This window comes from Myotis yumanensis, unplaced genomic scaffold (genome assembly GCF_028538775.1).
Source record: "Myotis yumanensis isolate MYYU_CA2020_CCGP unplaced genomic scaffold, mMyoYum1.0.hap1 SCAF_2, whole genome shotgun sequence".
NCBI classification, from domain to species: Eukaryota; Metazoa; Chordata; class Mammalia; order Chiroptera; family Vespertilionidae; genus Myotis; species Myotis yumanensis.
The window spans coordinates 12,331,855-12,355,948 of NW_027223753.1; the positions used below are offsets into that span (position 1 = coordinate 12,331,855).

Below are 24,094 nucleotides of genomic sequence, written 5' to 3' on the forward strand. Positions count from 1 at the left end.
GAGGAGGAGGAGGGGGAGTGGGGGAAGAAGAGGCCTCAGCAGGAAGGAGGAACTGGGAACCACCCTTTCGGAGAGCTCTTTGCGGGATGTGCGGAGCCTTAGGCCGGTGCGTGCCCTCCGCTCCAGGTCTACCCCAAGGAACCTAATCTGAGCGAACGGGTCTAAGAGCAGATGTCTGGTGCACAGAGGCTTCACGCTGGCATTATGTGGACTGAAGCCCTGGAAACGGCGCACGCCAGGCGGAGGACGGGTGGGAAGCGGCCACGAGGAACGCACTTTCCGGCAGCCCCGCCCATGGCCATAGACATGCACACAGAGCGCGGCGGGTAGACATGCGCAGCCGCGGGGACTGTGACTGTTGTTGATGCTGCTGTTCATCCGCAAGCATGGGTCCTCGCACGGGAGGGGCCCCAGTGCTCCCCCCAGCAGTTTGAGCATCCTTCCCAGTGGGGGAGGGGGGGGGGGGACGGAGGGGGCCTAGAGGTGAAGAGTCTTGGGGACTCGGAGCGGGATCCCGCCTCAGGTCCCCCGGCCCCCGCCAGCCCCTCCGCTGCACATACCCACAGCGTAGATCTCGATGCTGATGGTGAAGATGGAGTGGGAGCGCGAGGAGTCCTTGTTCATCAGGGTGTAGCCGACCGAGCGGTTCTTCCAGCCCCTCTCCATGATGCGCTCGCACTGGGCCACGCTGTGCACCGTGTGCATGGAGAGCCCCTTCACGTACACCCCCTTCTCCGGGTGCTCCTTCAGCTGTGGCAGGAGGCACGGGTCAGAGGCGGGTGGGGCCAGGGACCCATTCAGACCCCCTTTGTCCTCCTGAAGCCGCGATTAGCACCTCAAATACCCTATTAGCCAGAGGGCTTGTTGCAGGTGGAGCCAGCCTCAAACCCACCCCTGCCTCTTACTTATGGGACCTTGAGCCAGTGCCTTAACCTCTCTAAGCCTCAGTTTCCGCATCTGTAAAATGGGTACGAGATACCTCTCTCCTAGGGAGATGGTGAGGATTCAGCAAACTAAAGCCCATACAACGCTTGGCACGGTGCCTGGTACACAGCAAGTGTCCCATAAGTGCCCGCCGCCGTCCTCCCTGCTGCTGCTAGTGCTATTGTTGTGAAGGAGGTTTTCAGTCTGAGAGCGCTAGCTCCCAGGGCTGGCACTGAGTCACCCCAGGGCTCCATCCACGCGGCTCTGGGCCCCTCTGCCACGGCGCCAAGGCAACAGGAATGTTCCCACAGCCTTGGATCCTGACGGCGAAGTGCCACTTGCTGCCAGAACCCCCGATGGCCCACAGCTCAAGTGGCTCTCCGCGAAACAGCAGTGAGTAAATTAATTTCTCCGACTGCTCCCTGCTGGCAATCCAGGCAGCCAGGTTGTTTTGTTGCTGACACAGAGCTGTGAAACGCAATATTTCTCAAGTGTGAGAAGAAACAAAACCGCTCTGACAAGAGCAGAGTGAACTAGGACAAAAGTCGCCCGTCTGCCGGTCCGAGCCACCGAAGGCTCAGAGGCTTTGCTGCGGGCAGCTTCACGGCCCCAGGGGGCGTTGGGATCTGCTGCACCCTCGGGTGGGGGCAAGCGCAGCCTTGCCCAACCTGCGGAGTGTGGAGAAACAGCGAGGCACAGAGCGGGTGAGTGGCTTGCTGAAGGTCACACAGCGATTAGGCCGCCAAAAGGGTGACAGACAGTGGAAGAGCCCAAAGGGGCGGCCTGGAGAGAGGCTGGAGCATCCTGCAGTAACTGAAGCTTGAAATGACACGGGCTGACCTTGGCCTAGGAGGCGGCTGTGGGACAGGAGGGGAGGACCCCGCACACAGAGCCTGCGTGAAGCCAGCGGGAGGCCGCGGCAGCACCTGGCGGCTTCCTTCACGCCCACCTGTGTGCCGGAGAGCGGAGAGCGGCCTGTTTTGATCACTGCCACGCTCCCTGGAAGAACTTAGAAGGCTGCCTGGCACATAGTAGGTCTAGGTGAGAGGCTGCTCGCGGTTTCAGGGAGAAGGCAGTTCCTATTGAGTCAGATAGGCCTGGGATGGAAACCTACTTCTAGTTGGGGAAGTCACTTTGCCTCTCTTGGCCTCGGTCCCTCCTCTGTAAAATGAGGACAATAAATCCTATTCCTGCCTGACTATTAGGAGGATTAAGAAGAGGATGGAGCTAATAACAAGTTCTCTGGGAACTTGGCGGGGCTGAGTGAGCACAGGTCATGAAGAGGTGAGGACACTGTCTCTAGAGCAGAAAAGGGGGCAGGGAGGCACCCCCTCCCAGAGGGGTCACCCCACCCCGTGTTTAGACCCAGGAAGGCTTGTTCCCCCACCTCCTGACCCCGGCCCCCCCCCATCCTTCCCCTGATGTTCCTGCCCCGCCCACCACAGAGCTGGGGAGGCACTGAGTGACAGCCACCAGCTGGGCCCTGTTCCCTGGTAACTGCTCCGCAGCTGCAGCGCTGCCCAGTCGCCATGACAACCAGCTGGGATGTGGCCTGGCTGGGCCTGGCGCACAGGCAGGATATGTGGACCACTGATCCGGAGCCAGGAAACACCCCCCGACGGGGGAGGGTCCTGACGCTGCTGGGACACGGGGTACAGGGCCTGATGGAGCCCCCCTCACCCCCCCAGGCTGACCTCCTCCGCCCAGAGCCGGGTTGTTTCCATGATAGTTCATGGTTTGGGGAGGAGGAGGTAGAGCTCTGCTCCCCAAAATCTCTTGCTGGCCCTCGCTGATCTAATAACCCAATTACCAAAATGATGGGCCCGCGCTGTGCGGTGGAGCCTGACCACCTGTGTTCGTATCCAGTCTCCGCCCTTTACTGATGTGCCTGTGGCTGCTCTTACCCAGGCACCCGAGCCTCAGCTTCCCGTCTGTGATAAAGGGCACAAGCAGCACCTCCTCCGAAGGCTGTTGTGAGGTTACATGAGGACCCCTCTGTGCCTTCTCTGTGAGGCTCCAGTCAAAGCTCAGAGCACCCTGGGGAGTGTCCTGGAGCGCATCTGTCCCTGGCGGCCCCCCAGGAGCCCGGCCCCCCCAGCTTGAGGCCCTTGGCCCAGCTGAGCAAGCGCATGTAGCTGCCAGCCCTCGCCCCTCAGGGCCGGTCTAGGGGCCAGGGTACCATGAAGGGGAGGAGGGCCCCCTGCTGCCCCAAGCCCAGGGCTGGCCTTTCAGGGCTGAGCAGTGGGAGCAACTCCCTGTGCTGCTTCTCCCCCACTTCCCTGTCTGGGGGCTGAGGTGTGACTCAGCTGCTCGAGCTCAGGATAGAAGAGACAGTAAAAGACTCCGGGTGGGCGGCTGGAGCTCCTGCACAGAAAGGGCAACGCATTGCTGTGTTTGGAGAAGCGGAGAAGGAGGGGCTGGGTGGGTCCTGGTCTGGACGGGGACTGGCAGGGAGGGAGGGAGTGCACGCCTGTGTGGACCTGCTGCAGCGCAGGGCGCGGGGCGTGGGGCCTGGCACCCGGCACCCAGTAAGGTTTTGTTGAACGAATGAATCAACATGTCCCTCCCTCACTAGAACCTAATTCCTGGCTTCTTATTGCCCCAGGGGCTTCCTATATTGCTGACCCCAAAACACTGGGGGGAAAGCACCTGACCACGCACATCCCACAGGTTCAGGTACAACAAGTAGTTGGCTGTGACCTGGGCCAAGCCCCTGCCTCTCCTTGGGACTTGGTTTCCTCCTCTGTAGCAGGACAGGCTGACTAGATCTCTCAGGGTGTTTCCGGCTCAGATACATGGGACGTTTCCAGGGCGTGACAGGTACGAGCAAGTGTACCCAGACAGCTGCTCCCCAGCCTGACTTCCGCGGGGCCATGGAGTGGCCGCCCGTCGGAGAGGAACTCACAGCCCCGGAAATGAAGCCAGGGCAAGTGGGGGGTCAGGAGGCAAGTAGAAGGCTCTGGGGCCGGGCAGAGAAACACGCTGCCCCACATGGGTGGCTCCAGTGTCCTGTGCCACGAGGGGACAGGCAGGGTCCGGAGGGTGGGGAGGGCTCTGCTCGCCCCCATGGCTGTCGAGGCACGTGGCCTGGGGAGACTGATGCCGTTTGGGTCATGGAAAATGTCCCACCCTGACTCTGCCACTTCCTACGCAGGGACCCGAGTGACCCCAGCCCAGTTTCCTCGCCTTAAAAAATGGGAATCTCCATAGCAACCTCCCAGGGCTGATGCTCATTAACGACTGGCACGCCCCCAACTCGGACATTCTGCCTCTGAGGGAGGTGGGACGATCCGACCCCTGATGCTGGGGGTGGGCCTTTTGGACCCCATTGGTTGCTTGGTCAGATAAGAAGCACCAGACTTGGGGGGCAGCCACCAGCACCTCCCCACACTGGCCTCTCCTCCTTGGACCTGCCCAGGCCCACTCAGAGTTAAAGTCCCAGAGAGGACACATGACCAAAGCCTCGCGCTAAAGCCAAGGCCCAAGGCTCCCGAGCCTGATCAAGCCCGGCCACCAACTGTGCAGTCCCGCTGGGTCACCTGACCTCGCGGGCTCCCCAGAGGATCAGTTCTGTCATCTTGCAAGGTTCCTTTTGTCATTGTTGTTAATCCTCACCTGATTTTTAGAGAGAGTGGGAGGGCAGAGGAGAGACATACACCACTTGGTTGCCTCCTGCAAAGGCCTGGGATCCAGCCAGCAACCAAGGTAAGTGGCCGTGACCAGAATTGAACCCGGGACCCTTCAGTCCTTGGACCGATGCTCTATCCACTGAGCCAAACTGGCCAGGACAGTTCTGTCATCTTGATAGAACCCTCGAAGCATCTAATTTGGCTTCACGTGCTGGGAAAGAATGTTCTTTCATTCTGGTTCTCACCTTTTAGGAGACTGAGGACAATGTTCAAAACACGTTCCCGTCAGTCCTGACTCCTCCTCCCTGGGTTTCCACTGTGCGCCCGCCAGTCACACCCACCTTCCTTTCTGGGAATCGCAATGGCATGGAATCGCTCACACACTGAACGCCTGCCATACGCCAGCTCTGCTAAGCCGTGCGCCCTCATTACCCTCTTGAACCTCACAACCACCTCGTGGGTCATCAGTCCTCACTGGAGTCTGAACCAGCACCCGTGCACTCTGAGGGCCCACCACCACCTGATGCCAACCTCCCCTCTCCACCAGCCCCCGCCTGCTTCTGCCAGGTCTGCACCCACCTCCAGCTTCTGCTTGGTGTCAGCCCCCAGGAGGTCACGGACATCTTCGTTGTAGATCTCCAGGTAGGAGGCCCGGACCAGGAATTTGGTGTTCTCCGCACACTGCAGGGAGTGGGCAGAGAGCAAAGACAGACACCTGAGCACCTGCTGCCTCCCCTGGCCCTGCAACCTGAGCCCCTGCAGCCAGACATCACGGTGATGTGGGGTGGGGGGGGGGGGGTGGGGGGTGGGGGGGGGAGGTCAGGATTCACAGCGTCGCATCGTTCTCATATTGCTGTTGTCTAATGCTCTCTACAGGCCTCAAAGGAAAAGAAATCGGAGAGGCCTCCCATTGTTCAGGTAGAGAAACTGAGGCCACAGGTAAGGCCTGGAACAAGCACTGGCCCTGGGCTGATCCCTGGCAGTCCTCTCTCCTGTGGGTCACCAGCTGAGTCCCGGGTGCAGGTACAGTGGGCTCTGCAGCTGACCAGGGTCCCTTTCCCCACTTGCCATTCCCCAGATGCAGGAATCTCTGTGCATTGCCACAAATGTCACCTGCACTTCTCACCTGCAGCCTGCACACTGGGATGACTGTTTTGTTTTTTAAATATATTTTTATTGATTTCAGAGATGAAGGGAGAGGGAGAGATAGAAACATCAACAAATCATGAGAAAGAATCGTTGATCTTCTGCCTCCTGCACGCCCCCTACTGGGGATCGAGCCTGCAACCTGGGCATGTGCCCTTGACCGGTATCAAACCTGGGGCCCTTCAGTCTATAGGCTGACACTCTATCCACTGAGCCAAACCAGCTAGGGCTGGGATGACTGGTTTTGACCCAGCCCATAGGGGCTCCAAGTCTCAGCTTCCCGTTCTTGAAAATGGGGATGATGGTTACTGCTGGGCCAGGGTGGGGGTTCAGTGGGATAATAAAGGGCTTTGCACAAGGCTTGGTTTGTAGCAACTGCTCAATAGAATGGAAAGCTGGCCCTAGCCGGTTTGGCTCAGTAGATATCAGCCTGCAGACTGAAGGGTCCCAGGTTTGATCCCGGTCAAGGACACATGCTCAAGTTGTGGGCTCGGTCCCCAGTAGGGGGCATGCAGGAGGCAGCCAGTGGATGTTTCTCTCTCACATCGATGTTTCTCTCTATTCCTCCCCCTTTTCTCTAAAATCAAATTTTTAAAAATATCCAAAAATGGCAAGAGAAAAACATGGAACTGCGAGGTGTCATGTCTCAGTTTTAAGTTCTCCCATCAAATTCAGAAAACCAGATCCTGCCTCCGCTCATCCGTGCTGTAGAGGCTCTGATTCATCCCAGAGTCAGAAGTGCTCTGGGACCCCGCGGCCCCGGGCACCAGCCCTGCCCCTGCCCCTGCCCTCCCGAGGCCCGTACCTGCACACTCTCAAAAACATGTTCGAAGGCCCTGGGGATGATGCCTCTCTGGGTGGGTGGGTTGGGCAGGCCCTGCATGGTGAAGGACTTCCCGCTGCCCGTCTGGCCGTAGGCAAAGATGGTGCCATTGTAGCCCTCAGTGACACCCTGCGTGGGAGGACCAAAACCGGTGCTCAGCAGGCCCAGCACGGCCTGGTGGAGGGCCAGGGCCAGGTCTGAGGGGCCGACCCGGGACCCCTCCTGGGCCTCCCACCTCCATGTCCCTGGGCTGGGGGTGGGCAGGTAGACATGAATGAGGCACAGCTCTGTCCTCAAGCTCAGTGCCTGCTGGGGTAGGAGACTGTCCCTGTGTGTGGTTAAGAGCTTGTGCCCTGGAGTCTAGCCACCTGGGTTCAAATCGGTCTCTACCCTTTAGTGACTGTGTGCCCCTGGCCTGTTGGTACGCAGGCACGTTGAGCCTCAGTTTCCTCCTCTGAAATGAAGGGTCGGAACAGCACCTCCTCCAAGGCTGTGTGAGGTTTACCCGAGAAGTGCTGCAGGCACTGGCAGTGGGGTGCTGGGGTACAGAGGTGCTCACTAAATGTCCGCCTGGATCGTGGGGGAGTGACTCCCATACAAGGCAAGTGGAGGCGAATGTAATGTGGGGAGTTCAGGCCCTGGGCAAGGAGAGGGAGTGTGGGGGAGGGGACAGGACGGTGTGGGGGAGGGGACAGGATGGTGTGGGAAGATCCAGGCACAGCCTCCTGGGTAAGTGGAACTGGGGGAGCTGAAGGGGGGGCTTGGATTTTGACAGGTGACAGAAGAGGAAGGCATCCCAGGCTGAGGGGACAGGTTGAGCGAAGACAGAGAGGAGGGAGGCTGGGGCGAGGGGGATGGAAGAAGAAGCTGAGAGGGAAGGTAGGGCAAGCGGGTGGCACCCTGAGGTCATTCTTCGTTCAGATGCATTTATTCCTTCCCTGTACCAGGCACTGTGCTCTGGCAGGGGACAGAGCAATGAATCAGGCGGACACCCAGTCCCCGCCCTCACACATGGGGACACAAATTCTAGAACCTCATGTGGGGAGCGGGGAACCCAGTGTCAGAACCTGGGCCAGAGAGCTGCTCCCGGACCCCGAGGGCCCACGTGGATCTGTGCCTGCTTCCACTGCAAAGGCCCGCCCCGTAGACCACGTGGGGCTCTGGTCCCAGGGGATGCTGGGGAAGACGGGCCACCGTTCACAGTTCCTTGGAGGGAGGCCTCATTGTCATGGGCAGAATGGACACTATCACCCCTCCCTTGTCTGAGGAAACCCTGACCACCGTGTGGGCTGCACACAGGCACGGGTCCCTTGCGGAGGGTGAGGCTGTGCAGACCCACCACCCAACCGGGGCCACAGCCGGGCTCCTCAGAGCCAGGGGCACACGAAGTCCCGGGAACATGGTGCAGCGCCCAGAGTATCAACGTCACCCAAACCCAGACAAGAGTCCACATAAACATAAATACCCCTGCACCATCCAGGGGGGTAGCTACCAGCCACGCTAGACACATGCCTGGGGCAAATGAGATACTGATTTTATTTTAGTTAATTTACACTTAAAAATGGAAGCAGCGTAAAAATATTTTCCCACTAAACACAGTTCAGTGTGCTTCATTTCATTTTTACCGGGGACACTCGCGCATCTGAACTGAGATGTTCTCTAGTGTACGATGGTCTAGGAGCCAAGCAGCCAAGGCGGGACTTTGGGAAGCTTTGGGAAAAGTGAGCCCCTTCCACTGGGTAGACATTCAAGGACAAGGACCCGACGGGGAGAAGACTGGATGAGATGACCCCTCAGGTCCCTTCAGCCTGGAAATCCAGGACAGAGAGGAACAGCCTGCCATCCCCAGAGCCTGGGACCACCCCCGGGGAGAGCGGCCCTCGTCCTCTGGGCATCGTCCTGGGGCAGGGCCTGACCACTGGGGAGCTCTGGGCTTCAGAACACTTCAGCCGCTCCAGGGTTTTGACTATCTTGGAGGAAGAGATGGCGCAGCCAAAGCTGGTGTTCTGGGGATGTTTAATGGCCTGCCGTCCAAAACAAAAAAGGTCCCGTGGTCACATCTATTTTGGAAACACTGGGTTAAAGAAGTTATAGTGGTTTCTTCAATCGAGGGAGCGTGTACAAAGCATTTCCCAAACTTCCCCTCTTTACCTGGAACCACCTGTCCCATCTCAACTAGTGATGCTCTGGCAGCTGGGGAGATGTTGGTAGAAACGAAAGAGCCCTTGCCCAGTGGAAGCAGGTGCAGACCCAGCCCCACCTCTATCAGACTCCCTGTGGGGCCTGGCCTGTCTCCTCCCTCCCGGCTCAGTTTCCCCATCTGTGAAATGTGAGGCCCCTCCCCCCTATGAAGCTCAAAGGAGCAGAAGCAGGGACTGGTGAGATCGTCCTCCCTCCCGCATAGGATTGAGAGAGGGCTCTGAATGCTGAGGGAGAGAAAGCAGAGGCCATGGCCTGGGATGGGGAGGGGAAGGGAGAAGGAGAAGGAAGCTGGAGAAAGTGGCTGGAGCGTTTAGAGAAGTCCTGAAGCTCCCAGGCGAGGGTGGGGGCAGGCGGTCCTGCAGGCTGGAGTTCTGGTGGGAGAGGGGCTGTAGGGGTGGGGATGCGGGCAGCCTGGGCACTGGGCGCGCTGGAGACCTGGGCACAGACCTGGTGGGCGGGTTCCTGCTCTCCTGCCCGCAGAGGTCTTCAGACCAACCTGCTGGTGTCCAGGGGGCCTCCGGCGGCTTGGGGGCAGTGCCGTCCCTGGGGACCCCTCAGGGCGGCTCAAGTCCTGCCCAGCCGGTCCTCGGAGGCGGCCTCCCGGCGCGCTCACCTCCACCAGCGGGTAGGCGATCTCGTTGTAGATCTGCTCCGTGAAGTGGTCCATGAAGTAGGCGCCGTCGAAGGTGAACTGCTTGGGCGGCTCGTCGGTGGCGCTGGGGTTCTGGATGAAGCACTGGCCGCGCGCCGAGTCCACCGTCACCACGGGCTGGCAGTTCAGCTCCCGCTCCCGCTGGTTCATGGGGCGGCAGCGCACCACCACCTTCACCGACTCCGAGGCCATCGCGCCCCGGCAGGGCTCCCCCGGGCGCGGGCCGACCGGGACTACGCGGCGGGACAGACAACCGCCCGGCAGGGGACCCCTGGCCGCCTGGAGCGGGGGACCCGGCGAGAGCCGGGCGCAGGGGGCGGGTCCTCGTGGAGGGGTCGGGGCTGCGGAGGGAGAACTGGACGCCTCGCGGGGCCTCCGAGGGAGTCGCAGGACCGGAGCCGGGCCGCTGCCTCCTTCTGTGGCCGGGCTCGTCTATCCCCGAGGCCCGGCCCTGGCGGGGAAGTGGAGGATCCGCGCTGCAGGCGCCGCAGGACCCAAGCTCCCAGCAGCCCGCTTGCCCTCAAGCTACCGCGGCGTTCGCGGTTGCATAGCAACGCACGTGGCGTCACAGGTAGCGGCCCGCGAGAACGACCACGTGCTGCCCGCCCGCTCCGTCCCGCCCGCTGTCAGCCCCGGTGCAGAGAGGTGAAGCGATTGGCCCGAGGTTGCCCAGCTAAGCGGGGAGGCCAGGCCTGACGCCACCGCCGAGAGATACTAGAGGAGGGGCCTCTCGCGTGGGTCAGAGACCCACTGAGACAGGCAACCAGGACTTTGCTTTTCTCACGTCCCTGACTCAGAGTCCCTGGAACAAGGCAAAAATTGTCCTTCCAATGCCGCCCTCGTTTTTTCTAAGCCTCAAGATGAACAAACAAAACACTTTGAGAGCCAAGGTCTTTTTAGCTGTCGAGGCTGCCTGGCCTGTCTCCCGGCTCAGCACTCGTCCCTCCAGAACAGCCGCCTCTAGGCTCCACTCTGCACAGAAATAGCTACCTGCCAGGCATCTTAGTAGGCGCTGGGAGACAGCCCAATCCCTGCCCTCCTGCCGCCCATAGTCTAATTGAGTGGGGGAGACTGACATCAAAAACAAATCTCCCACATACAAAAATCCCATCAATGAACTAGTCATTACAAACTAAAGGGCCAGTTCTGTGGAACATCCAACATGGGGACCTTACCCGCAACCCTCCCCCGCAGGCTTCCCGAGAGTGACAGGAGCTGAGATGCTAAGGTTGAGTTAACCAGGCAAAAGGCAGGGAGGACAAGACCTGTCCAGGCTGTGCAAAGGTCCTGTGGCGTGTTGCAGGAGCAGGAGAGCCCAAGTTGCCAGAGCACAGGACTTGAGTCTTTTTCCCACAGGAAATAACCACTGAAGACTTTAAGCAGGAGAGAGAGGATTTGAAAATCCTTCAGGACACCCTCTGCCTCTGAGAACAAGACCTGCCTGCTCTGCCAGTCAGCACCATCTGAAGGTATGTTGGCAAACAAAAACAAAACAGGAAAACTGAACAAAAGACATCACCTTTCAAAGGAAAAGTCGGTACTGGACAATCCGAAGAAATTCGTTTTATTTCAAGTACATACAGTAGAGAGAACTGGGCTACCCAGGTGGTGCTATCAGTTTTGTAGAGAGAAAACTGATCTACGATTAAGACATTGACATGTTTGCACACATGGGTCAAAGACCTTGCCCTATTTGTGCCACGTGAACAATAAATGCTGTGAAAAGGAATGTTAAAGTGCTTTGGGAACACCCCTGACACCGTATCCACATGGATAATTTGCACAACAAAACACATCCATCACAGAGGCAAAGCTCTGGCCTAAGCTGGGCCAGTTACCGGCTCTTAAATGTGCGACTCCAGTGCTCTCATCCTGGGCCCTGTGTCAGCAAACCCCTCTCCTGGCCAGGGAATGTAGGGCTGGGTACTCCCACTAGGGACCAGGGCTTTGCCCAGGGAGATGGGTTCAGGTAGCAATGGCTGCCCAGGGAATTCCGGGTTCCCGTTCACGGTCAGTACAGAATCAGTGCTGTCGTTCCAGTGAGACGAGCCCCCAAGGGCAGCTTCCCCCTATCTCTTCTGACAAGAACAAGGTCCCTCACCGAGACCATCCCGGCAGCGGGATTGTCAGCTGGGAGCACCAGCTCCCCAGAACCCTCCCGCCGTTTCTCTTCTGTGGGGCTGCTGTTCATGGGAGGAGTCAGAATCTGTTACTTGCAAGGCACCGAACAGTCACATCTAACTCCCAGGAGAGGGAGAGGGCAGCCCCAGATTCATGACCAGGCCTCTGCCTTAGAAACAGAAATTCCCCCACAGTGAGCTTCCTCCCTCGCTTGGTAGATTAGTGTCTGTCAAGCTTACCAATGAAGGGGGGTTCCTGCCAGTCAGCACGGGATCAGTCCCGCAGACTACGGTCATTTCCGTGACTTGCTGTCCATCGAGGCCAAGCCCCCCCGGCAGAGCCCACATCAGTTCTAACTGTGGATGGCTCTCCTCTGACCCCCTCCCCAGTGGAACTAGCCTAAGGGGGGCACGGCGGCTCCCGACAGCCCGGTCAGCGCCACACTGAGGGCAATCCCCTCATCAGGTGACTTGGCAGGCAGCCACCACACCTACTGCAGCCTGCAGGCTGAGCCGGACTCTGGTCCACCCTCTAAGCCGTGGCTCACTGCGATCCCCTCTCAGTCAAGCGGCAAAAGGAAATGCACCGTGTGTGTGTCATGGGGAGTGGACGAGGCTGGGCAAACCCTCCCCGTGAGCGGGATCACCACCCTGTGGTTTTGAGCACAGACAAGCCCGCCTCCCAAGCCCTGCACGGGGATTCTGTGCCCCGATGGCTCACGTCCCTCTCTGCACACGGGTGTCCACCCCGCGCATGGGCTTTGGGTGGCGTGGCTCTTCCTCCACCCTGGCCTTTCTACCCTCCTACCCCTGCTCCTCAGAACTCCAGGGAAGACTCCCTTACCTCAGACGACTTGAGAAACTGGCAGCCAGGACGGGGCCCACAGGCTCCACTGAGTCATCTCCGTGTCTCTCATGAGAGGGCGGCTCGCCCAGGCCTTTGCCCAAAGCGAGACCTCACTCCTCCCGCCTCCCCAGGCACCTCACCCTCCGTGTCTGGCTGCCTGTCAGGAGCTCTCCAGAGACTCCCAGTCAGGGCCCCCGAGCCTGCCCTCCTAAGGAGAGGCTACCCCTCCACTGGGACTAACTCTTCCTGCCCCCCGCCTCCCCAGAAAGCTCCCGTGAAGCCCAGAGGACAAGCACCCAAGCCACCCAGCAAGTTCACGGAAGCCTGGAGATCTGCTACCCCCCCCCCCCCCCCTGCAGTCTCAAGGGGCCACATGTCGAGGGAGAATCCCCAATCTCAGGGCTCCGCCACAGTCAGTGAAGTGATGGAAGGCTGGTCCAAGGGGCTGAGTGACTGGATGGAACTGACCAGGGGGGTGGAAGAAGGGCAGAGTGGCCTGCTGAGGCCCAGGGGCCCGGGGGAGGCCAGGCCTGTTGGTGTGGGGCCCGGCCTCCTAGCCCAGGCCCTGCAGCTCTGCCTCGGACTTGGCATGGCTAAGGGGCCGGAGTGTCCGGGGAGGCCTGCTCTCGGGCCCACAGTCCTGCTCCTCGTAGCTGGGGTTCAGGCGGCCCATGTCGAGCGAGCAGAAGAGGCTGCGCGCAGTCCCCGCGTGGTGCTCCACCAGGGCCTCCAGGTTGGGGAACTCGGCGGGCAGGTGCTGGGGGAGGGAGGGGCTTCAGTCCCAGCTCCCCCTGCCCCATGGCTGGTGCCGGGCACCAACCACCCCCCTGCCTGGGATCCTGCCCCACTTCAGAGAGGAGGAAATTCGAGCTCAGGGAGATCACCGTCCTGCTCACAGCACAGCCAGGCACCATTTCCTCTCTCTCTCCTCCCAGCCTGGCCGGGACGGAGGCACTTAGCATGGAGGGAAGGGTGCAGATTTAAAAAGGCCCGGAAACCTGTGATCATCCAAGACTCCAGACCTGGAGACTCAGAGGCTGCCTGAGCTTAAGCAGGCCCCTACCCTGAGTCAGCTTCCTCCTCTGCTAAGAGATGGTTAGGGTGTGGGAAAGCAGACTTACAAGCCGGGATTCCCACAGAATGTGAAGCATGACGCTAGCCCCAGACTCTGCTGGTGGGACCCTCCAAGGCCTCTAGAGAGGGGCGAGGGCGAGCCCAGAGGTCGAGGTGGGGTTGAGTGGGCCAGTGGGGCGGGGGCAGCAGGGACCATGACTAAGGAGCCCGATGGAAGTAAATAAGGGATGGGCCAGAGAGAGCCCAGGGGGACCAGAGGAGGGTGAGGTGAGCTCAGGAGTTAAAGGGAGAGGGGCCTGAGGGCACGGGGTGGGGGGGGGCGCTGACGGCCCACACTCTACCTCCACGCTGTAGCGGCCCAGGTGGTTCCGGAAGACCTGGTGGGGCACCACGCCGCACTGTGTCCGCACGGACAGGCACCACTGGCCGCAGGCGCCCGGCTCGGGCCACAGCAGGAAGGCCCCAAGCACGTCTCTCCGGAGCAGGGCGAGGGCACTGGGCCTGGGGTGGCAGAGGGAGAGGCTGAAGGTGGGACCTCTAGTCTGGCCTTTCAGGTTGCTCCCAGGCAATGGTGTATCAGCCCCAGAGCATCTTTTAAAATATAAATATATATATTGTTGTTGATTTCAAGGAGGAAGGGAGAGGGAGAATCATTGATGGGCTGCCTCCTGCACGCCCCACAATGGGGGATAGAGCCCGCAACCCAGACATATGCCCTGTGACCTGATTCATACACAGGTCGGTGCTCAACCACTGAGCCACGCTGGCTGGGCCCATGCCATCTTAAACGAGGTACCTCTCCGAGAACAGGGCCTCCACGACAGGGAGCTTTTAGCCTTCCTTTCAGAAGGTTTCTAGGGCATCCTTAACTGACAATTCCAAGACCTGGTCAGGAGCATTTTAAAGACCTGACATTGAGGGAGCTGTCGCCTGGTGCTGAGGTCTTTCCTCGTTGGAATGACCTCACTTGATCCTCCCACAGCCCCGCCTCAGTCAGTGAAGTGATGGCTCACTGCGATCCCCTCTCAGTCAAGCGCTCCTTCTTACCCACTTTAAAGCTGAGAAACTGAGGCCCAAGATGCTGACCCGAGATCAGGAACGCCCTGCCCTTGCACAGGAATAGGCACCTACATGGCAGGGCCCTGAGGGGCAGAGGGCGTCCACAGCCTATCTCTCTGCTCACCCCAAGGGGCTGGGCATTCAGCCAGGCCAGGCCCCTCCTACCTGGAGATGCCAGCAAAGGCCCAGATGTTCTCGGTCAGGCTGCCCTCACTTTCCACCAGGCTCCCGAGGCCGCCAGGACCTTGCGGCCACGCCTCCCACGTGCCAGGAACTATGGAGACCATCCAGAAGTCAGAGGGAGAGACTGATTCATCCCAACCCAGCCCACCTCACCCCCACAGGCCCTGTGACCCCTCCTCACCAGCAGCCACACATCCAGCCTCCAAAAGACACATCCACACACCAGCACAGCCCACACCAGTTCAGCACATCCACAGCCACACCATCACCTCTGCGTGCGCCGGCACTCGGACGCGGATGCACTCACGTGGGCACGGCACACAGTCACTCACAGCACAGGCCTCTGCTCGGAGGCGCTGGCAAGGCCTGGCAGAGAGACTTTGGGGCCCACTCCCTCCGACTCACACAGGTGCACAGGCCGCGCCCCAGGTACGCACGGGGCAGGCGTGCTCCTGCTACTCACAGGCCTCGCGGGCCGACAGCTGCAGCTGGGTCTCGTAGGTGCAGCCGCGGTAGGCCCCCGAGCGGATCACCTTGCTGCGGATGGCCTTCTTGCGCACCAGGGTGGGGGAGCAGTAGGGATTCCCCAGGCGGGAATGGCGGGCACTCCCACAGCCTTCCAACCCCAGCAGCTCCTTCTAGGGTACCAAGAGGGGCCCAGCGGGGTTGGCAGATCAGGTCTAGCCATGTCAGGTCAGGCGAGCCCCTCACTCTGAAGTCCAGCAACCACCTCCACGTGATGCCAAAACCTCACCCAGTTCCCTGCCCGCTGCCCACTCCCTGGCTGGGGTTGGGGTGCTGCATACCCCACTGCCCACGGGCCCCTCTGCTGACAGCCGCCGGAAGGAGACCAGTGCACGCACGTTCTGTGAGAGCTGATCACGGACGAAGGGCTCCCGGACTAGGCCAGGGGGCCTCCCAGGGCTGGCCAGTGGCTTCAGGGGCACATCCCCTGCGGGCCCCAGGCAGGGCTCAGGCTGTGCCCGCTCCGCAGGGTGCTGAGAGAGGTAAGCGAGCTGGAAGGAGCGGCAGAGTAGCAGGTGCAGAATCTGGACCTAGCGGGAGGGGAGGGCCGGGGAGGGCTCCGGTGAGGGAGGTCTCCCGGCCAACACCTTAGGCATCAACCCACTCCCCAAAGGGGCATGCCACCCGTTGGCTTGGGATGCTCTTCCCGTCAGTGGGAAAACGCCTACTTACCCCTCAAAACCTCACCACCATGCAGCTCCCCTACCTGAGCATCTACTCTGCTCCAGGCATCATGCTTGCAGCTGGGAACACCTGGGCTAAATGCACTCCACTCCATGCACAGGGTCAGCACCCTCTTAGAGGGCTGGCTAAGAGCCCTGGCCTGGAGTCACAGACCCTGGCATCCGACCCGGGCTCTGTCCCTCAGGAGCTGCTGTGACCCTGGGCAGAGCACCGCACCTCTGGCCTCATTTCCTCATCCCCGCCTCCCTGTGCTCCTTCAAAAGGAAGCCCAAAAATTCCCGGGCAAAGGCCCAGCACTCTACCCAGCACACACATTCCCACACATTGGAATTGTGAGCTCCAGATCCAAAGCCACGTCTCAGCCACGCTCTCTCCAGGAGTCAGCACGGGGCCGGGCACGCAGGGGTGACGGCCAGTGTTTGCTGCGGGACGGAACCAGACCCAGCCTCTTCTTGCTGAACAACTGGCCGACAAGGCTGCTGTTCGCAGCAGCCACACTGGCTTTGACTTCCGGGATCTACCTGCCCACCCACCGGCTCCATGGAGCCGCACACTGGAACCTGGGCCCAGTCTCTGCTCTGGAAGAACTCCAGTGTCTGCAATTAGGGACAGGCCTAACGATGACAGGGTGTGGTTCATGTCACAGGTCCCCAGGTCCCCAGAAGGGAGTGGCGGGCTATAGGAGTCACAGTGGGCTGCACAGACACATGGGCTGAGCCTTGAAGGGCAAGTTGGAATTTGCCAGGATGAGAAGGTGAAGGGCACCCAGGTAGAGGGAACAGCAGGAGCAAAGGTGTGGCAGGGTGACCTTCCAACACCCAAGTGCATGGCCTCGTCTTCAAGGCATGCTGAGGCCACTGACTTGCTTCTGTGGAGTCCTCAGTGGCAGAGGCATAGAAGGAGCCCGTGTGGCAATGGGTGCAGGTCTGGAGGGGGCTCAGGACAGCCTGGCCAAGCCCTCCATGACCACTCGGTCCCTGGAACCCCATGCTGACGCACAGCACCCTTCCACCCAGCCTAGTGGTGGTCCCCTGGCTGGGCCCCAGGTACCTCTCCAGGCTGTCTGCCCACAAAAAAGTGACAGAAGAGCTTGCTGGCTGGGCTCCGTGGGTTTCGGGCCACAAAGGCAAACTGGCAGTCATCGGGGCACCAGGTGGAGTAGAGTATTCGCTTCAGGGCGTGTGCCATCAGGAGCACCTGGGGAGGCAGCGGGCATGACAGCCTCCATCAGACCCACCACTGGGGCTGCAGCAGCCAGCCCAGTGTGAGCCAGCCCTGCGGGCCCCACACACCTGCTGGCAGGCCTCCCGGGCCTGCTCTCCAGCCTGTGTGCCCAGTTTCGGGGCCCACCCAGCTCCTGGGGGAAAGAATTCTTCCCTCCTTCCAGGCCTGCCCAAACCCTGCCTCAAATTGAAACCCTCATCCTTCCCTGGCTACTGGGCTTAAATCCCTTGCTCCCTCTGCCACCTGCTGGAACCGCGGGGCATTCACAGCCTGCGGGGTCGCAGAGAGGCAGGGCGGCAGGCCCTGGGGTGCACTCCTGGTCTGGAGGTGAATGAGCTGGGTCTGCATCCTGGCTCTGCCACTGTCTCTCTCTGGATGCCTTGGGCAGGTGAGTAAAGCCCTCCCCCGCCCCCCGTGATGGGGCTGTTGGTGGGTCGGTGAGACCTCGTGCAAGTGGCACGGGGCCCTTCGGTGCACACCTCTGGGACACCAGGGGCACCCAGCCTCCTGGTGTGTACTGTCTGGCATGCAGTTAGTGTTCAACAAACGCTGGCTTGCACCGGGAGAGGCTGGGCGAAGGAACGGGGGCCCCCTAGCCTCCAGCCTGAGTCTGGCCCCCCTTCCACAGTCATGAGAGGCTGGCCACAGCCCGCTGGGCAGGCTAGGTAGGGGCCCAGGAACTTGCCAAAACCTCACGGGTCGTTCCTGATGCTCAGGCCAGGAGGTACTGCCTGGAGGTTTTGGAGGGCCGGGATCAGGGGTGAGATGGATGAGAAATGGCTGGCTGCTGAGTTTGCCTTGGGGGGCTCCCTGGAGAGAGGACTCCAAAGGCCCTGAGCAGCCTGGGAAGCTGGGAGGCTCCAGGGGCAGTGCAGGGCCTGCGTGGAGGCAAGTACATCTTGGAGGACACCTGTCCTGCCCAGTCCTCACCTGCACCCCCGGGCTCCTACCTCACCCTCCCCGCTGTAGATCTTGAGGCCCTGGAGGCTGAATTTCAGGATGACGGCCCGGCGTCGGGGACAGTCCTGGTGGAAGAGAGTTGGTGGGGGGCAGGTATTACCTCTCAGGCCCTGCCCTGCCCAGCCAGCCTCAGTCCCAGTCACTATCGGTGGTTAACCAACTCCCCCACCTGCCAGGGGGCTGAGCCCTGGACAATGGACCCTCGGGAGCCAGGGAAGGGTGACTGACTCCTGGCAGACCTCCCCCAGCCAGGACCATCCCCGCATCTCCCACCTGTGGCTTCCACCCTGGGGACACTGGTGCCAACTAAGGGAGAGAGTCCTGGGCATGGGGCATGTGGCCCCAGGAGCCTGGGTGTGGAATGGCTCTGGTCCTGCCCTCCCTGGGCCTCACTTGCTCCCTCTATGGTTGGGGGTGGGGATCAGATGGATGGTCCCAGCGGCCATTCCAAGGCCGGGACCCCCACCAGCGAAGCGCCCTCCCCAGCTCTCCTACCTTCAGTGCCCACAGCTGCTGTTGCACCAGCCACACGCCCTCCTGGGTGTCCAGGTCATCCACAGAGAAGGAACCCACGTACTGCTTGGGCGTGGGTGGGGGTGGGAGGGAGGCAGGGAAGTCAAGCTCATGGTTCCTGATCCCCATCCCCAAACCCCCCCACCCCGCCCGCCCCAAGCACACACTGCTGTGCTGGGTAAGCTGTGGCAGAGCACTGTACTCGGAGTCCAGGCTCTGCTATTTCCCAGCAGGTGGCCTTGGTCAAGCCACTCAGCCCCCGAGGCCTCATCTCATCTGTGCCAACACACACATTCCCGAGCCTGGGTCAGGGAGGGAAGACACAGAAATAGGTCCTCCCCATAGCTCCTCCCCACCCCCCAGGACCTGCTACCCAGTCTCCGCCCACCAGAGCACCCATGGGAGAAGGGGGGAAACCCACCTGGGCAAACTTGGTGATGCACCTGGGTCGGTGAGGGGCAGGGCCGCAGTCAGAGGCCCTCCGGCCCCTTGCCCCAGCCTTCTGCATGGCCCCCAGGGTGCCCAGCTTCAGGCCTCACGGGAGAGAAGGCTGCAAAGGGCAAGGCAGAGGGCTGGTTCCTAGGCAGTCGAGCCCCGTGTTCCCATTGGATGCCAGTCAGCTCCTTCATTGGACAAACCCTTACTGAGCATGTGCAGTGTGTCAAGCCAGGACTGGGCACTGGAGACACAGGGGACACAGAGACCCGAACAGAATAACCCCCCTCCCCGCCCCCATGCAGCCAACATTCTCGTGGGGGAGAAAGACATTAGATAAATAAGACATGGAATATGCTAGGTGGTGACAGAGCAGAGAGGAAGATATGAAATGCAGTTGGGAGTTGACTGCAGCCGGAGTGAGGTTTGGGAAACAGCTGAAGGAAGGGGTGCGGCAGTCCACGCCCTGGGTCAGATATTGACCCCTGTGCTCTGGGCTGGGCTTCTACAAAGAGCAGGGGGGTGGGGCAGTACCACCCGAGAGGAGGGGTGTGACAGCAGGGAGACCAGTCTGCAAAGGCACAGAGGAGTGAAAGCAGCTGGGCCCTTACATGGCCGGAGCCAGGTTGGGACTAGGGAACGCCGGCTCTGTCCTGCGGCAGTGGGGAGCCACAGCAGGTTCCAGGACAGGAGCTCTGTAGCCTTCGGGGGTGGCCCGGGAGCTGGACGCCTAGAGCTGCCTCACAGGCCCCGGCTTATCAGCTCAGCCTGACTCCAGCCCCTTGCCCGAGCCCCCACCACGCAGTGCACTGATGCTGAGCCGGGAGGCAGGGAAGGTGGACAATGCCCGGGGGCTGCAGAGCCCCACCCCCAACCCAGCCTGGGTTCTGGTCTCTCCTGGGGTCCCTCTCCCAGATCCACCAGTGGAGGAGAGGAGGAAACCCCCGGAGGGGACTGTCCTCCCGGGCAGGGAGAGCGCTCACTCCCCACTAGAGCGCAGGACCACAGCTGGTGCTGGGTGAGCACGGAATAAAGGCACCGCAGGAAAGAGTGGCTGACCTCCGCCCGGGTCCCTGAGGCCTCAGCCCGTTTTTCCTGGGCCCGACCCCAGCTGGCGGTGTCACCAGCCTACGTGCAATCACTGCGACGTGGGTCCAAATTCCGTGTGACTTTGGACAAGCCTCCTCACCTCTCTGAGCTGTTTCCTCATCCCGAAACCTGGAATAATGTGAGGAGTCACTGAGGAATGAACGGAGGAGCAGGCACCAAGTGTGATGCCAGCCAGGCTCGGAGCTGATGCCCAACACACACGGTCTCACGGGACGCGAGGCCCCACAGCCTGATGTTCAGGAGGGAGCTTGGGAGGCAGTGAGGTGGGCCCACTTGCAGTGCCTCCTTCACTGGGCCCACTAGATAAGAGATCATCCATCTGGGAGGGCGTGGCAGGAGGAGAGGCCTGCCCGAGGGCCAAATTCCAGGAGAAAGGAGGGATCAGAAAGGGTGCTGGGCAGGAAATGGGTGCGTTGCGGGTGTGCTCGACCGGCCTGCAGGGGTCCTTGGAGAAGGAGTCCTTGGGTGCTTTGGACTGACATTGACACTGCGCCGGGAGCTGGGGAACAGCCCCTACCTCTGCCTGCCCATGACCTCCAGCCCTTGGGCCAGAATGGAGGCACCAGCAGCAATCAGAGACAGAAAACAAAGGCTGCGCCATCCCCTGGACGCCTCCCGCCTCCTCCCTCCGGGGCTCGCTCCTTTTCCTCACGCTTTTTGATGCTGGTCATCTTTCACATCACGTCTATTACCGCTTACGCCTTTTATGTGTAAGTAAAGCGAAGTTGGACGTGTAACAGGCACCACAGCTCCGCGGCTCCCACTCCAGGCGCGGAGGTGGGGGCTCCAGTGAACTGATCTTTCAACTCCCTAATCGCAGCACGGGCTGGGAGGCCCTGCACCCAAAGGCGGTGAGGATCGGAGGAGGCAAAGACAGAACAAAACGGGGGAAAGGGAGAGAGAGAAAGAACAGAGGATGAAAAGGCCGCTACAGAAGTGGAAAGAGTGAGGGGTAAGAAAGATAACAGGAGAGATGAAGGCGAGACGGAGGAGGGAGGGATACGGAGCACACTCCTGCCTGTGCTGACACAGCCCCTCAGACAACGCAAGGTGGGAAGGAGTCACGTGGGTCACCACAAACACCTTCCCTCGCACACATCACACACCCGGAGACAGCTGTCTAGGGCTGGGCACAGCCTCCGCCCCGAGAATCCAGAGCAGTGGCTCTTGGGGATACCCAGGCCCAGGCAGTGGGGATGGGGAGGTCACTGGTGCTCTCATGAGCCCCACCCCATCCATCATCCCCTGGAAACTCCCCCAGGAAACTGGAAGTTTCTCCCTCCCTCTCCCTCACTTCCCAGCCGCAGGGGCCCTTCAGCCCCAGGCCTGGAGGTGGGGGCTGCCCAGGCTCACCCTGACCTGCATGCCTGTTCCAGGCACAAACACCCACTCATCTCTTTGGACCAGGCCTGTTTTTTTTCTGAGGTTCTGCACAGGAGCCTGTGGGCCCCGCACCTCTCTGTGGGGACACCTTTGGAAGGAGGAGGGGCTCTTGCTCCCAGGTTTCCCAGGTGGCCCTGCTTGGAGACGGGGCTGGATGGGCTGACTTGCCTGGAGGGTTCACAGCTGATGGGGGGCCCCCTTTCCAGCACTCGGGGACACTACTCAGCCTGCAGAGTCTGGGCTTAGCAAAGGGTCACTCAGGGGGGTGAAGTCACCTGCCCAAGGTCACAGGGTGCAAGGGGGGGCAAACCCAGGTCTCTGGGGCTCTTCCTCAAGGCCAGGGCTGTGCCCTTCTCTCAGGTTCCCCGGCCCCCTCCCCGAGCAGGGTGTCCACCTTCAGAGTCTGGTGGGTCCCAGCCTATCCAGCTGCTGCAACACCTCAGGGGCTGCGGGGCTGATGGGATCAGCAAAACAGCAGCTTTCTCTCTCTAACTGCCAGATGGTCTGGGGCTGCCAGGGCCCCCTCAGTCACTTGCTTCACCCACCCTGCCTTTGGCTCAGCTGCACAGATGCGCCCCCCCCCCCCCCCGCCCTAACACACCCTCCAGGGCCACCCCCCACCTGCCCTGGGCCGCGCGTAGAGAAACAGAAACCCCTAAGCCCAGGGCCAGGGCCAAGTCCCTGGATTATGGGTCCCACCAGGTTGGCTGGTGTGACCTTGGGCAAGTCACTGCACCTCGCAGCCTCCACTCCCTCACCTGTAAATGGGGGAATAACGGCAGCTACCTCCGGGGGGGGGGGGGGGGGGGCACTGGTTTCTTCTGAGACTATTTCCTAGCGGGACTCCGGGGCAGGGGAACAAAGTCCCAGCCTGGTGGAGCACTCAGGCCGGTGGGGGGCCGGGGCCCGAAACCAACATGGGGGGGGGGGGCGTTAATGACTCAGAGAGAAACGCAGCAGGGGAGGAGGAGCTGAGGTGTGTGGAGGGAAGGGGGTGCTAACACAGGTGGTCGAGGACAGCCTCTCCAAACACGACCTGCGCGGAACGTGCTGTTTTCAGGAGGGGCCAGCGCAGGGCGGAGCGCTCCATGGCGGGTGATCATCCCTACGATTGCGGATTCCTGGGAGCGCTGCGAAGGCTTCCAGGGCAGCGCCGGCCGGGGCAGAGGAACTCCCCGGACCCACCGAGGGGCGAGCGAGGCAGGACGCTGGAGGGGCCGGCGGGGGTGACGGGTGGTGCTGGTGTTGGAGGCCGGGGCAGAGGTGGGTGACGGTGACGGTGATGGGAGGGGGGGTGACGGAGGGAGGGAGCAGAGGTGCTCCTCGCCACCGGAGACCCTCCCCCATCTCTGCGCGGGAGGACCGAGCCCGGCATCCGCCGCCCCCTGCCCTGGCCCGGCTCCCGGCTCCCGGCTCCCGGCTCCCGGCTCTCAGGCGCTCACTCACCGCGGCCGCCGCGTCTCAGTCCCGTCGCCGCAGCTCCGCGCGTCCCCACCTCCCGCTCAGCCGCCCGCCGCCCCCGGCAGCCCCCACGTGGCCGGAGGAACCAGCATTCGGATCACCTGGCGGCGGAGCCCAGATCTCGCCCACCAATCAGCGCCCGTAGAGCGGCTCCGCTCGGTCGCACCGCCCAATCAGCGGCCGCGAGGGGCCCTGGCACCGCCCCCTTCAGCTCGCACTCCGCCTTAGAGGGATGGAGGTAGGGGGTAGAGTCCCCGCCCTCCGAGGGCGCCTCTTCCAGGGTTGGGGTCTCCCAGTGCCCAAAGCCTCGCTGACGGTCCCCCCTCCCGGAGAGTCCTTCCCGTCCTGCTCCCTGGCTAGCCCCCCTTTGCCATCCAAGCTGCTCCAGGGGTCCTCCTCCTCCAGGAAGCCTTCCCTGACCACCAGGGACGGACTCCTTCGCCCACTGCGGAGCCCTCGCGTCTCTTGCTGGTCGTCCCACTCCTCTGACTAGAGAGCCAGCCGTTCTGGTCAGGAGGCGAGTCCATCCCCAGTGCGAAGGGCAGAGCCTGCGAGCAAATGAACGAGGTCGGGGTCCCGTCCCGGGGAGCCCGGCCAGTCTCACCCTCCCTTCCCTCACCTGGGGTTGGGCGGGGGTAGCTCGTCTTCCTCCGAGCCCTTCTCAGAGGATTATCTGAGCCTGCCAAGCTCAGGACCTGCATCAAGACGTCTCCTCATGAACACTGATCATTGTACATGGGCCGGGACCCTGCCCTTCGGTTACAAGGAAGCCCACTTCGATGGGGAAATCCACTCAGCAGGGGAAACGGCTGCGCAAATCTAGCCAGAAGTGTCCCTGACAGCTCTGAGCTGGAGAGCACTCTTGTTCCCATCAGGCCAGGCATTCTACTCTCCAGGTGCCCAAACTCAGATCGCAAACCCGGTGACACCCCAGAAAAGCCAGGACACAGGTGCTCAGGTCCAGGGGGGAGCAAAGGCTGAGGTGAGCACCCTGGCAGAGAGGGACTTGGCCTGGGTCTGAGGACCTCAGGGGAGTCGGGAAGGAGGCAGGGTTGAGCCAAGCCTGGGTATCAGGCAACCCCTTTGTCTCCCCAGAGCCTCTGAACGCCTTCCAGAGGCAGCAGTGAGGTGTAATGGTTA

The 24,094-nt window shown here is 61.3% G+C and overlaps 2 protein-coding genes across 11 annotated transcripts in view; both read right to left on the reverse strand.

Moving 5' to 3' along the window:
* The window catches only part of KIF17 (kinesin family member 17), a 31,523-nt gene extending 21,653 nt beyond the window's left edge, over positions 1-9,870 (reverse strand). For all 9 annotated transcript variants that reach the window (XM_070404251.1, XM_070404249.1, XM_070404248.1 and 6 more), the window contains exons 1-4: positions 9,338-9,870; positions 6,505-6,651; positions 5,133-5,234; positions 561-750 (exon numbers count right to left, since the gene is read on the reverse strand). In XM_070404251.1, coding sequence (XP_070260352.1) covers positions 561-750; positions 5,133-5,234; positions 6,505-6,651; positions 9,338-9,568 — 670 coding nt within the window. In that variant the 5' untranslated portion in view covers positions 9,569-9,870. The remainder of the gene's footprint in view (positions 1-560; positions 751-5,132; positions 5,235-6,504; positions 6,652-9,337) is intronic.
* Positions 9,871-12,717: 2,847 nt separating this feature from the next.
* Positions 12,718-23,084, reverse strand: SH2D5 (SH2 domain containing 5). 2 transcript variants are annotated; one of them, XM_070403168.1, is made up of 10 exons: positions 22,940-23,084; positions 18,987-19,115; positions 18,548-18,628; positions 18,043-18,117; positions 16,919-17,065; positions 15,523-15,714; positions 15,123-15,297; positions 14,642-14,750; positions 13,759-13,918; positions 12,718-13,100 (listed from the first exon to the last, which is right to left on the reverse strand). In XM_070403168.1, exons 2-10 carry the CDS (start codon positions 19,071-19,073, stop codon positions 12,897-12,899), a joined length of 1,230 nt encoding a protein of 409 aa, XP_070259269.1. In that variant the 5' UTR covers positions 19,074-19,115; positions 22,940-23,084; the 3' UTR covers positions 12,718-12,896. The 2 variants fall into 2 exon arrangements, with proteins under 2 accessions (XP_070259269.1, XP_070259268.1); XM_070403167.1 differs by having other exon boundaries at positions 15,466-15,714.
* Positions 23,085-24,094: the final 1,010 nt, after the last annotated feature.